Below are 11,747 nucleotides of genomic sequence, written 5' to 3' on the forward strand. Positions count from 1 at the left end.
ATTCACTTTTACTGATAAGGGTGACCGACTACACCCTATTTCATAATCACACAGCATTGACATCCGGGGCTTGATGCACACACACACACACACACACACACACACACACACACACACACACACACACACACACACACACACACACACACACACACACACACACACACACACACACAAAGCCTATAATCAAACATTCACCTGAGTACCATTTGAGGAAGGCCTGATAAGGTAGCAGAGGGAGTGGCAGGCAGTCTACACCCTTCTCTGCATTCCTACAGTACTGTGGCCCTGTCAGAGCAGTCCAGACTTTACAGGGGATCACATACAGGAGTAAGATACAGGAGGATTGCATACAGGAAGAGGAGAGGAATAGAAGACAGAAGCCTGAAGAGACTGACAGAGAGTGTCAGAGAGAGGTGTGACAAGTAGAGAAATAATAGTTTTTGAGTCAAGTCAGGGAGAGGAGGCAGGGAGAGCTCAGAGAGAGAGAGCTGTCCAAAGAAGTGGAAGAGAGATCAGAGTGCAAAGAGATCAACAGGAAAAAAAAACTTGGTGAGAAAACAAAAAACAGGCATCTACAATCGGTTTGGGTGGGTTAAAAGGTAAAACTGCTGTACAGTACTGTACTGGACAGCCGGATCTGACCAGAACTAGCATCGCCATGGTGACCCTGGACACGCGGACCCTGACGGTGCCCGTGGGCATCGTGAGAATGCTGGAGGTGGTCCTCACCTGTATCTCCTTCAGCCTGGTGGCCTCCGTGGGTCACATCGGCTCATCCTACTGGGCCTGGTGCATGTTCACCTGGGTCTTCTGTTGCTTCGTCACCCTCCTCATCCTCATCATGGAGTTCACCACCCTCCATGCCCGGGTGCCCATCTCCTGGGATGATTTCACCACCGCCTTTGCCATGCTATCCACGCTCATGGTGGGTAACTTCCACGGCGTCTTTTGTCTGTGGGTTAGACTATAAGGGGTAGAATCCAGATAACATACCTACATATTAGTGTCAATGTGTGACAGTTACATTGAGACAATATAAGCATTCAAAACTAGAGTAGAGATGGATGTGTGTAGTTTACTTTTGTGTAATTGTAAATCAATTAAAAGGCGATTCTTGGGAAATTACACATCACTCTTCCCTGCCATAGACTAGACTTCTGTTCGAGGAGGTGTACTTGTACATCACACTGCTTCATGCTTCAGAAACAGGAGTTAGGTTCCAGCACCTATGGGCCGTTCTGGCTGAGATAAGGCTACTTACTTTTTTACATATATATTATGAGCTTATATAGAGTGAGGATCAGCACTGGACCTTGAACAGCCAGTTGTTGTTATCATCATACGGTACATGAACAAAGTGGTTAAATGAAACATGAAATATTTTAGTACCACTTAGAATTGATGGTCGATCCAATAATGGCAGCAATCGCTAGTCGTGTACGTACACTTACTCTCACACTAATTGCGAATGAACTTAAAATGAGACATAGATGCCAGCAGATACTGATGTAGTAATAGTCATTTCTAATTGCTAGTTCCACTGAATTAGAACGAGGTATTGATCAAAGTGATGATCTCATCTTCAGTATGTCATAACAGCAAGGCAGCTAATCTATCTTTTTCTCTAGTGTAGTCCATATATCACCTCTCTAGTCAGATCAGTGAGGAAATTGGATAAATGCAATAAAAGGAAAGACTTTAACCATTAAGGAGTGCGTTGGAATTCCTGTAGCTTTGCCAACATTTTGGAATGATTTATTGAGTAGGAGCTACATTGGTAGTAGATGAAGTGGAAGTATCAGGTGACACCCATAGCACTTTGACAACTTTAATGAGTCAATTAAGTCCACTGACATTCCATGTTATTGTCTTCAAACTCTGATGTTGTTTATCCTATTCCATTGCTGTTATTCATCCATCATCATCATCTATTGTCTTGGGCTTTAACAGGTGCTGGCTGCCTCCATTATCTACCCCACCTTCTTCACCTGTGCCTCATGCGGGAAGCAGATCGCCGCCACCGTCACTTCCTGTCTGGCCTTCATCTTGTACGCCACGGAGGTGGGCCTGACCCGGGCCAAACCCGGCGAGATCAGCGGGTTCCTCTCCACTGTCCCGGGCCTCCTCAAGGTCCTCGAGGCCTTCGTGGCCTGCATCATCTTCATCTCTCTGGACCATGGCCTCTACTCGCGGTTCCCAGGGCTCCAGTGGTGCGTGGCGGTCTATTCGCTATGTTTCATCTTCGCCCTCATCATCATCCTCTTTACTATCTGCCGCCTGCTGTCGCTCTTCCCGTTCCCGTTCGACAAGGTGCTGACGGGCTACAACGTGCTGGCCGTACTGATGTACATGACGTGCGTGGTTATATGGCCTCTCTATAGCTTCCAGAACAACCACAGCAGACCCAGCGGGTGTGGCCGCTCCTGCTACTGGGATAACCTGGTCGTAGTGGCATTCATGACCTGTTTAAACCTTGTGGTTTACATTGTGGACACGGTCTACTCTTTCAAGCTGGTGTTCTTCGTCACCCCGGCTTAGGTCAAAGGTCACCCACCTTACCCAACCTGAGAACTGGCCCTGAAACACAGTGCCGGATCTTAAACAATAGACTGAACTTTGCTTTTGTATGAATACAGCAAACTGTAACCATGCTGTTTTTTTGGAACACTAATTCGTATTGGGAGAATGTCTCTGTATGGTGGATAAGAATGTTCTGAATGCTTGGATCTGTACGTAGATTCAATGTATATTTTGTCTTCCCGTCTAAAATACACAAGGAACTATGCAGTCCACATGGGCTGTACTCAAAGTGAATAGAAAGATCAAAGAGCTGTTCTTGATATGTTCCTTTTATTCTCTTATTCTGTTCTCCATTTCATCTTTGTCTCTCTGGCCTTGATTTAATCAGTTCCGATTTATCCCCAGATAACCCACAACTGCATAGCAGATCATTGTTTTTACTGATTTGACAGCTCCAACGATGTTACACCTTTGTCATGGCCCAAATAAAAACAGATCTGCTATGCAGTTGTCGGTTATCACGGGTTAACGTGGAACTGATTGAATCTAGGCCTCTCTCTCTCTCTCTCTCTCTCTCTCTCTCTCTCTCTCTCTCTCTCTCTCTCTCTCTCTCTCTCTCTCTCTCTCTCTCTGTGCGTCTACTGTACCTACTCTAATCCTGACAAACATGCAGTCCAGACAGATATGACAGAATTCAGCTTAAACATGAATCTGAATAAGTAAAACATAACTTTTGACATATAGCTGATATGACTAAATTGTTTTAATAATGTTATATAACAATAAAAGAAAGAAAACATTTGCTTAAAAGTCCATAAGAATCATATTTTTTGGCCTCACTGCATTAGTGTATGTATTTACTGTAACACCTATTCTGTTTCTACAACACTGGGAAAGGACATTCAGCAACATTCCCTCCCTCTCTCTGTTTGCTGGGGTGTGTCTGCTATCAGAGGCCCATTGGATGAAATAGCGTAGGATGTCGAGGTCCAGCCCTGGGCTTTGCTTTCATGTCTCTTTCTGTGTTTGCTGAGTGCGGCGGGGAAGCCGACAGCGAGATAAGTCTCAACCACACTCCGCTCCGTCCCACCTGGATGACATCACTCTCTTACACAGGCAGCATCTGAATCCCTCACGGACCGTGGCTTACCACAGATTCGATTTGATAGGGAACATATTGGGCCATTCTGAGGCTGCTAAACTAATTATAATTTGTAAAAAGACAGCAGAATAATTGTGGTTGGTGATCTGTTAATGGTAATGATGTCAAGGTCTCTCATGCCCACACTTTGTTTTGTGATACATATGGCAGGGGTTATTCCTTTCTTCATGAGAGAAATTAAGTTAAGTGACAAATGAAGAATCATTGTTCCAAAACAGAAGCCAGCAGAATGATGGAGGTCCCCGATCCGATTATGGTAATGAAGTCAAGGTCTTTTATGTCCACATCTTTTCTTCTGTCTTGCAACCTTTGACAGGGATTATTGATTTGTTCAAAAGAGAAATGAAGTTATGTTGCTGCTGTCTCCTTGGCACAGATCAAGAGGGAGGTAAAAGTAAAAAATGGATGAGGCAGAGATAGAGAGAGGGAGAAGTGAGAGTGGGAGAGAAAGAGAAAGAGAGAGAAATAGAGAGAGAGAAGAGGGAGAGTGAGAGTGAGATAGAAGAAGTATATAGAGAGAGGAGAAGGAAGAAGAATATGAGGGTATATAACAGTAGAGAGGGAGTTAGGCAATGCACTGACAATATTTAAAGGGATCATTGTCCTTCAGCTGAGACAGCTGCTGCTGTTGACACAACCATGCAATCTCCATAGACAAACATTGGCAGTAGAGTCAATCAATCAAAACAATTGTACACCTCGGTGAACTCATTTCTCATTATTGTGTTAAACTGCCCTAGTAGCACCACTGAATCCAAATGTAATACATTTTGTAAATGATTCCAAAAATCTAGAGTGTTACATTCAAAGTTGGTATGGTACACTCTGAACTGGGGCAGTAGTACGCATATAAGTAAGTAAGCATTTCACGGTAAGGTCTACACTTGTTGTATTCGGCGCATGTGACAAATAAAGTTTGATTTGATATCATATTATCTTTATCAACCAGAACACTGTTCGATTTCCATTTTCAGTGGAAACAGAATAGTTCTTCTACAAATCCTTTGCCTACCACTAATCCCCCTTCCCTCCATCTCTTTCTCTCCCTTTCTCAAGAACATGGATGGGGATATTTATCAATAGCCATCAAGCGTCAAAAAAGAGCTTAAGTCAAGTTATGAACAAACGTGAGGTTACTTCACAAGCATGGGTTTCCCTGGTTGGGGGATGTGCACTTGGACCAGAGCTAGGTTCAAATAGTATCTGAAATCTTTCAAATACTGTAGCTGTGCTTGATTGAGCTTACCTGACACAATGGATCCAATAGAATAGTCCCAAAGGTGCAAACCCCGCCCATCTGGCTTTCCAAGCAGACTCAATCAAATGCTGAAAGTATTTTAAAGATTTCAAATCTTACTTGAACCAAGGTCTGATATGGTCCCACTCCCAGGGATTGGGTCAGTATTGAAGTTTACCTTTGACAGAGACCAGAGTCCATCATGTGTGGCATGGGCGAGCCAGATAAGACTGGACAGGTGTCCAATGAGTGCCTTGAGTCTGGGTCATAAAACATGCAATTAAGCCAAGAGAGGACAGGATACACCATAGAAATTGAATGAACAGAAAGGGCTTGGAACCTCTAAACTCATGGGTACACTCTCAATGGCTGCCTGGTATTGTGATGCAATTATTTCCAAGGTAATGTAGAGTGTTCATTTAAATGATGCTAACTGATGTGGCCTGGGCAATGGAATTTTTGTTCATGTCAGTTGATTTCACAAATCACAGCACAGATTGGTACACTTCCTGATTTTACTTCCTGCTTTGTTCCTATGGGCTAGTTTAAAAAAAATACAGGTAACAAAAAAATACAATGTAACAATTCCATGCTGAGTGTAGGACTTATTCTATACAGTGGGGGGAAAAAAGTATTTGATCCCCTGCTGATTTTGTACGTTTGCCCACTTACAAAGAAATTATCAGTCTATAATTTTAATAGTAGGTTTATTTGAACAGTGAGAGACAGAATAACAACAAAAAAATCCAGAAAAACGCATGTCAAAAATGTGATAAAATGATTTGCATTTTAATGAGGGAAATAAGTATTTGACTCCTCGGCAAAACATGACTTAGTACTTGGTGGCAAAACCCTTGGCAATCACAGAGGTCAGACGTTTCTTGTAGTTGGCCACCAGGTTTGCACACATCTCAGGAGGGGTTTTGTCCCACTCCTCTTTGCAGATCTTCTCCAAGTCATTAAGGTTTCGAGGCTGACGTTTGGCAACTCAAACCTTCAGCTCCCTCCACAGATTTTCTATGGGATTAAGGTCTGGAGACTGGCTAGGCCACTCCAGGACCTTAATGTGCTTCTTCTTGAGCCACTCCTTTGTTGCCTTGGCCGTGTGTTTTGGGTCATTGTCATGCTGGAATACCCATCCACGACCCATTTTCAATGCCCTGGCTGAGGGAAGGATGTTCTCACCCAAGATTTGGCGGTACATGGCCCCGTCCATCGTCCCTTTGATGCGGTGAAGTTGTCCTGTCCCCTTAGCAGAAAAACACCCCCAAAGCATAATGTTTCTACCTCCATGTTTGACGGTGGAGATGGTGTTCTTGGGGTCATAGGCAGCATTCCTCCTCTTCCAAACACGGCGAGTTGAGTTGATGCCAAAGAGCTCCATTTTGGTCTCATCTGACCACAACACTTTCACCAGTTCTCCTTTGAATCATTCAGATGTTCATTGGCAAACTTCAGACGGGCATGTATATGTATTCTTGAGCACGGGGACCTTGCGAGCGCTGCAGGATTTCAGTCCTTCACGGCGTAATGTGTTACCATTTGTTTTCTTGGTGACTATGGTCCCAGCTGCCTTGAGATCATTGACAAGATCCTCCCGTGTAGTTCTGGGCTGATTCCTCACCGTTCTCATGATCATTGCAACCCCACGAGGTGAGATCTTGCATGGAGCCCCAGGCCAAGGGATATTGACAGTTATTTTGTGTTTCTTCCATTTGCGAATAATCGCACCAAATGTTGTCACCTTCTCACCAAGCTGCTTGGCGATGGTCTTGTAGCCCATTCCAGCCCTGTATAGGTCTACAATCTTGTCTCTGACATCCTTGGAGAGCTTTTTGGTCTTGGCCATGGTGGAGAGTTTGGAATCTGATTGATTGATTGCTTCTGTGGACAGGTGTCTTTTTTACAGGTAACAAACACACTCCCTTTAAGAGTGTACTCCTAATCTCAAACTCCTAACCTGTATAAAAGACACCTTGGAGCCAGAAATCTTTCTGATTGAGAGTGGGTCAAATATTTATTTCCCTCATTAAAATGCTAATCAATTTATAACATTTTTGGCATGCGTTTTTCTGGATATTTTTGTTGTTATTCTGTCTCTCACTGTTCAAATAAACCTATCATTAAAAGAGACTGATCCTTTCTTTATCAGTGAGCAAACGTACAAAATCAGCAGGGGATCAAATACTTTTTTCCCCCACTGTAGGATTAGCATTGAAAACATGACCAGTGGTCGGGAAATCATGTTATAAAGTGGCTGTAGATAACTTTAAAAACGTTTAAATGTATAAAATGACAGTAAAACAGTTAATCTATTTGTTTGCGGAGTAATAGTGAAATTCACCTCCGTTGTGTTTATTTTCCACTTTGATGGTAAACTTTCTGTACTGCTACCATTCTCTCCCAGTCATTTTCATTCCGGCGCTGGTGCAATGAATTTGTTAATTTTATAACGCTTTTCATTTAATTATTAAGCTATCTTAACCTCTGTTATCTTCAACCTAGCCTATGGGTACACTTGCAATGGCCGCAATCATTGACATGAATGGGGAGGCCCGTTCTATTCACTCTATTTCTATGGGCTACTCACCATAATAAACACGGGAGGAGTTTTTCTCGACACAGGCATGCTCTAGTCTCTACAGCATGGGGAAGGAGACTTGGATAAGGCAGGAACGAGAGAAGGTCTTACCTCCCTTGGAATTGTAGTGCTTTACTGGAAGGTCCTTAGTCGGCAGGGGAATGCACAGAGAGACAAAGACGGTAGGAGAGAGAGGAGGAGTGGAGATGTCAATGTGACACAGTGGAGAAAAGAGAGTGACACAGCAGAAAATTACTGGGTGAGCTTCCATGAAGAGGAGAATATAAGACTTTAAGAGGGCAACAGTAATTGAACACAATTAATTGAATCAGTGATTCATTCAAATGTGAAATATGTGCATTTGGTAAAAGCGAGCAAAGGAGAGAGACAGAAAGAAGAACAATAGCCAGAAGAAAGAGAGAGGAAAAAGAGAAACTTTAGCCAAACAAAAAGTCAAGGAACCCTTGGTGAGTGAACAGTCACCCAGAGTCCCTAGATAGATCCTTCAACAGTATCTCATCATGGTGAACCTGGACCTGAGGTCTCTCACCCTGCCGGTGGGAATCATCCGTATGTTGGAGGTGGTCCTCACCTGTATCTCCTTCAGTCTGGTGGCCTCGGCAGGCCATGTGCTCTCCACACACTGGGACTGGTGCATGTTCACCTGGTGCTTCTGCTGCTTCTTCTCCCTCTTCATCCTCATCATGGAGTTCACCCGCTTCAGTGCCAAGGTGGGGGATGTTTACTGTCTGGATTTGATGGAATAGATTGGTGGGAGGGGAATTTGTGGCTTACGTGTATCGTAGCTTATGAGTATCTGTCTTATATATTTCTAATGTCTATTTCTATTGTAAAGCAGTAGTAGATGTAGGTGCACGTTTTTGGGGAAAACACATTTTTCAGGAAAACTCTTGGCCCTAGAAATAACCTTTCCTCACATCTTCCCTCCTCATCATCTCAAGGTGCCCATCTCCTGGGATGACTTCACCACGGCCTTCGCCATGCTGGCCGCACTAATGTGTTTCACCTCCTCCATCATCTACCTCACCTTCTTTACCTGCCCCACCTGCTACCGCCAGATCGCCGCCACCGTCATCTCCCTACTCTGTTTCGGAGTGTACGTCGGCTTGGTGGTGTTGGCCCGCCTCCGGCCCAGTGGTAAGATCAGTGGCTTCCTGTCCACTGTCCCGGGCCTCCTCAAGATCCTCGAGACTCTGGTGGCCTGTATTATCTTCACGTCGCTGGATCCGGCAAGGTTTTTGTTTAATCCGGGACTGCAGTGGTGCGTGGCGGTTTATTCCCTCTGCTTCATCTTCGCACTCGTCATCATCTTCCTCACCGTCGGTCAGCTGCTGTCGCTCTTCCCCTTCTCGTTTGACAAACTGCTCACGGTCTATAATATTCTGGCCACCATGATGTACATGACTGCTATGGTCATCTGGCCACTGTATGGTTTCGAGAACAACCCCCGGCCCGTTCCGTGTTCCCACTGTCCCTGGGACAATCTGGTTGTGGTGACGTTCATGACCGTGACCAACCTGGTGATCTATATTTTGGATACGATCTACTCGATAAAGGTGGTCTTCTTCACATGGGATGAGGAATAGGCCAGATTCTCAGGAAACTTCACTCCAACTTTTCCAGAACCCGTCAATGACTGACACACTATCATATTGCATGGAGAAAAAACTGTTTACTGAATAAGAAACTCCAGCAAGTTGGTAATCTTGATTCTCCACATATGTTTGAAAAGATCCATTACATTTCTAGAGAATGAAAAGTTTATTTTCAAATCAATGACTGAGAGCTTGGAAGAAGAACATTTGCAGAACGTTGGCAGAACATTTGCTGATGTCTTTTGGCTCAGACATGTGGAAGATATTTAGTTATTCCTATGACACTGTAAATGAACTCTTATTGCAGATGAGGATTCTATAGGCAAGGACACACTGTTTATCACTTGCAGCTATTAAAGTGTGCAGTAGGAAGCTGAGTTAATGATTGATCGTATCGATTTCATAGAAATTAAAATTACGGAACTTTGGCTCCTGATGCAAATACAATATGAATGTCTAATCTGGCATCATGGTATGTGTAACCGTTCCATTGGGCCAAAGGCACTAGCAGCAATATAGATTCTGCCAATTGCAAAGGATTTGTGATCTTATATTCATGTTGATGACTTCTTTCTTGGTTGTTAGACATGTTCTCTTATTGTACTGCTAGTTGGCTCACTAACTGCCAGATAGTTGATTAGCTGCTGAAGTGCTATGTGGACTGCACACTAAAAACAAATGGTTCTACAGTATATAGAGCCAAATAGGAGTTATTTGGCTCATAACGATAGTATATCCTATTTTGGTACTATATAGAACCCTTTTTTGAAGGTTCTATAAAGAACCATGCTCATAAGGTTATAAATAGAACCATTATGGTGCTATAAAGAAACCTTTCCTAAGGTTCTAAAAATAACTTTAAAAATAGTTCTACATAGCACCAAAAGGGTTCCCCTATCATTACAACCCTTTTTGGTGCTATAAAGAACCCTTTTTAATGGTTATTTATAGAACCTTTATGGCGATATTAAATTAAGAACCTTTCTCAATCTCAAAGGTTCTACAAAGAACCCTTTGAAGAACCAGAGAGAGATATTTATTCTGGTTAGCCATATACTGTTAAAATTCCATAGGTCTTGTTGAATCAGGTGTGGTAGCTCTGGAACAGCTGGGGGTCCCTGAGGAGAGAATTGAGAACCGCTGGTTTAGTTATTTTTAAAAGACTGGAGTTGGAAGGGGACTCAACTCAGGAACTGATCTTTTGTTATGATGTTGACCTTTTCTTAGAAGCCCATAGAATAGGGAGAGGTAATCAGAGAAAGTTTGTGCCAGGACTGGAGACCTTCTCCATTGAAGTGTACTATCTTTCAGATGCAGACATAGGGTGCATTCAAAATGTCCAGTAGTGCACTATATAGGGAGTAGGGTGCCATTTCCATTGAATGGGCTTGATGATTATATCCTCAAATTCATGAAAACACAGTCATATAAGATATATAAAAACTGATATTCGTGTTTGTGGATTAATTTACTTCTGCCAGATGCCTTTCATTAATTATTACCCAAAGTTTGTTTTGATGTGGGTTGCTAGGCTGTGTTGCTATTTGTAGTTTATGACTCAATAACAATAGACCTACTGATCAACATAACCAACTTGAAAATAGCAGAAGTGATACTGTATTTTGTTCAATAAAAAGAAGTGACAGATTTCACAGTTGTAACTTCTGTCTGCTGAAGCGTGAGCCAAATAGTGTCTCAATCACCTGACTGAGAATAAAAAAAATCCTCTCAACAGACTCTCATTGTACTTCTGAAAAGTTTCATTAAATTTGATGTATAAACCAGTCTGGAGCGAAGATAGATTTTTGAATATATGAATACTTAGCTGCCATTAGAGAGACAAGGGCTTGTCCTTGCAGCATTGTCTATTGTCAAATAAAAAAAAATGGTCATATGCACAGGATTCAGTGAAATGTACACAGTACAATGAAGTGCTTGCAAGCTCTCCTGTCAACTATTGCTGTTCTTCTGAATCGACAGACTGAGTTGTTTTCTGATGCTGCTGTGTTTGAGCCGCTACAGTTAGTTTACATGCTAAATGTTGGGGAAGTGAGGTTTTGTGGTTTGTGCATAATGTTACTGACCGGACTTTGAATTTTCTACCTTGGATAATTTCTATCGAAGGCTGCTCCGAATGAGAAAGGTAATAGTCCTAGGACGTAAAAAGTTAGCAAAACTATGAGGTACTTAAGTTGGGACTGAAGACTTACGATTTATTGATGCACTTAATTTCTCGTAACTATGGACACACTTTCAAGGTGCATACTTGGACTTCAGATGTGCAAAAAAGTTGAAAGTATTTCAAAGAAAATGTTGACAGAATCCTATCTTACTGGGAAAAGTATTTTTTTACAGATATATTTCTTTAGAAATGCAATCAAGTTCACAATACATGGCAGTCAAACAACTGGGCCTGCAGCCAAGGACCAGATCATTTATAATCAGACCTGCCTGCAGACTATTTCAACAGAGAAATTGAAACTAAATGTGGTGCCATATTTCCTCTGGCCTCTCTTTCGCTCCTCTTTGGTCCGTCCTTTCTCTCCTCTTTGGTCCTGAAGTTTGAGCACACTTGTCAATGGAAACTTTGATTCATGTATACATAACACTGTGGACAGCAGCTTGAAT

General features: G+C 42.7%; 2 protein-coding genes across 2 annotated transcripts; both read left to right on the top strand.

Moving 5' to 3' along the window:
* The first annotated feature begins 259 nt into the window (after positions 1 to 259).
* On the top strand, positions 260 to 4,612 carry LOC106606538 (myeloid-associated differentiation marker-like). The gene is made up of 2 exons (XM_014202808.3): positions 260 to 928; positions 1,954 to 4,612. The coding sequence occupies exons 1-2, from the start codon at positions 662 to 664 to the stop codon at positions 2,539 to 2,541; spliced, it is 855 nt and encodes a 284-aa protein (XP_014058283.2). The 5' UTR covers positions 260 to 661; the 3' UTR covers positions 2,542 to 4,612.
* A 2,925-nt stretch (positions 4,613 to 7,537) lies between these two features.
* On the top strand, positions 7,538 to 10,861 carry LOC106606558 (myeloid-associated differentiation marker homolog). The gene is made up of 2 exons (XM_014202847.3): positions 7,538 to 8,234; positions 8,466 to 10,861. Exons 1-2 carry the CDS (start codon positions 8,025 to 8,027, stop codon positions 9,108 to 9,110), a joined length of 855 nt encoding a protein of 284 aa, XP_014058322.3. The 5' UTR covers positions 7,538 to 8,024; the 3' UTR covers positions 9,111 to 10,861.
* Positions 10,862 to 11,747: the final 886 nt, after the last annotated feature.

The sequence above is a fragment of the Salmo salar genome, chromosome 03 (assembly GCF_965601325.2).
Source record: "Salmo salar chromosome 03, fSalSal1, whole genome shotgun sequence".
NCBI lineage: Eukaryota > Metazoa > Chordata > Actinopteri > Salmoniformes > Salmonidae > Salmo > Salmo salar.

Coding starts and splice junctions, on each gene's coding strand:
- LOC106606538 (XM_014202808.3), top strand. CDS start 662: ATGGTGACCCTGGACACGCGGACCCTGACGGTGCCCGTGGGCATCGTG. Junction 929..1,953: donor CCATGCTATCCACGCTCATG/GTGGGTAACTTC, acceptor GGGCTTTAACAG/GTGCTGGCTGCCTCCATTAT.
- LOC106606558 (XM_014202847.3), top strand. CDS start 8,025: ATGGTGAACCTGGACCTGAGGTCTCTCACCCTGCCGGTGGGAATCATC. Junction 8,235..8,465: donor TCACCCGCTTCAGTGCCAAG/GTGGGGGATGTT, acceptor CATCATCTCAAG/GTGCCCATCTCCTGGGATGA.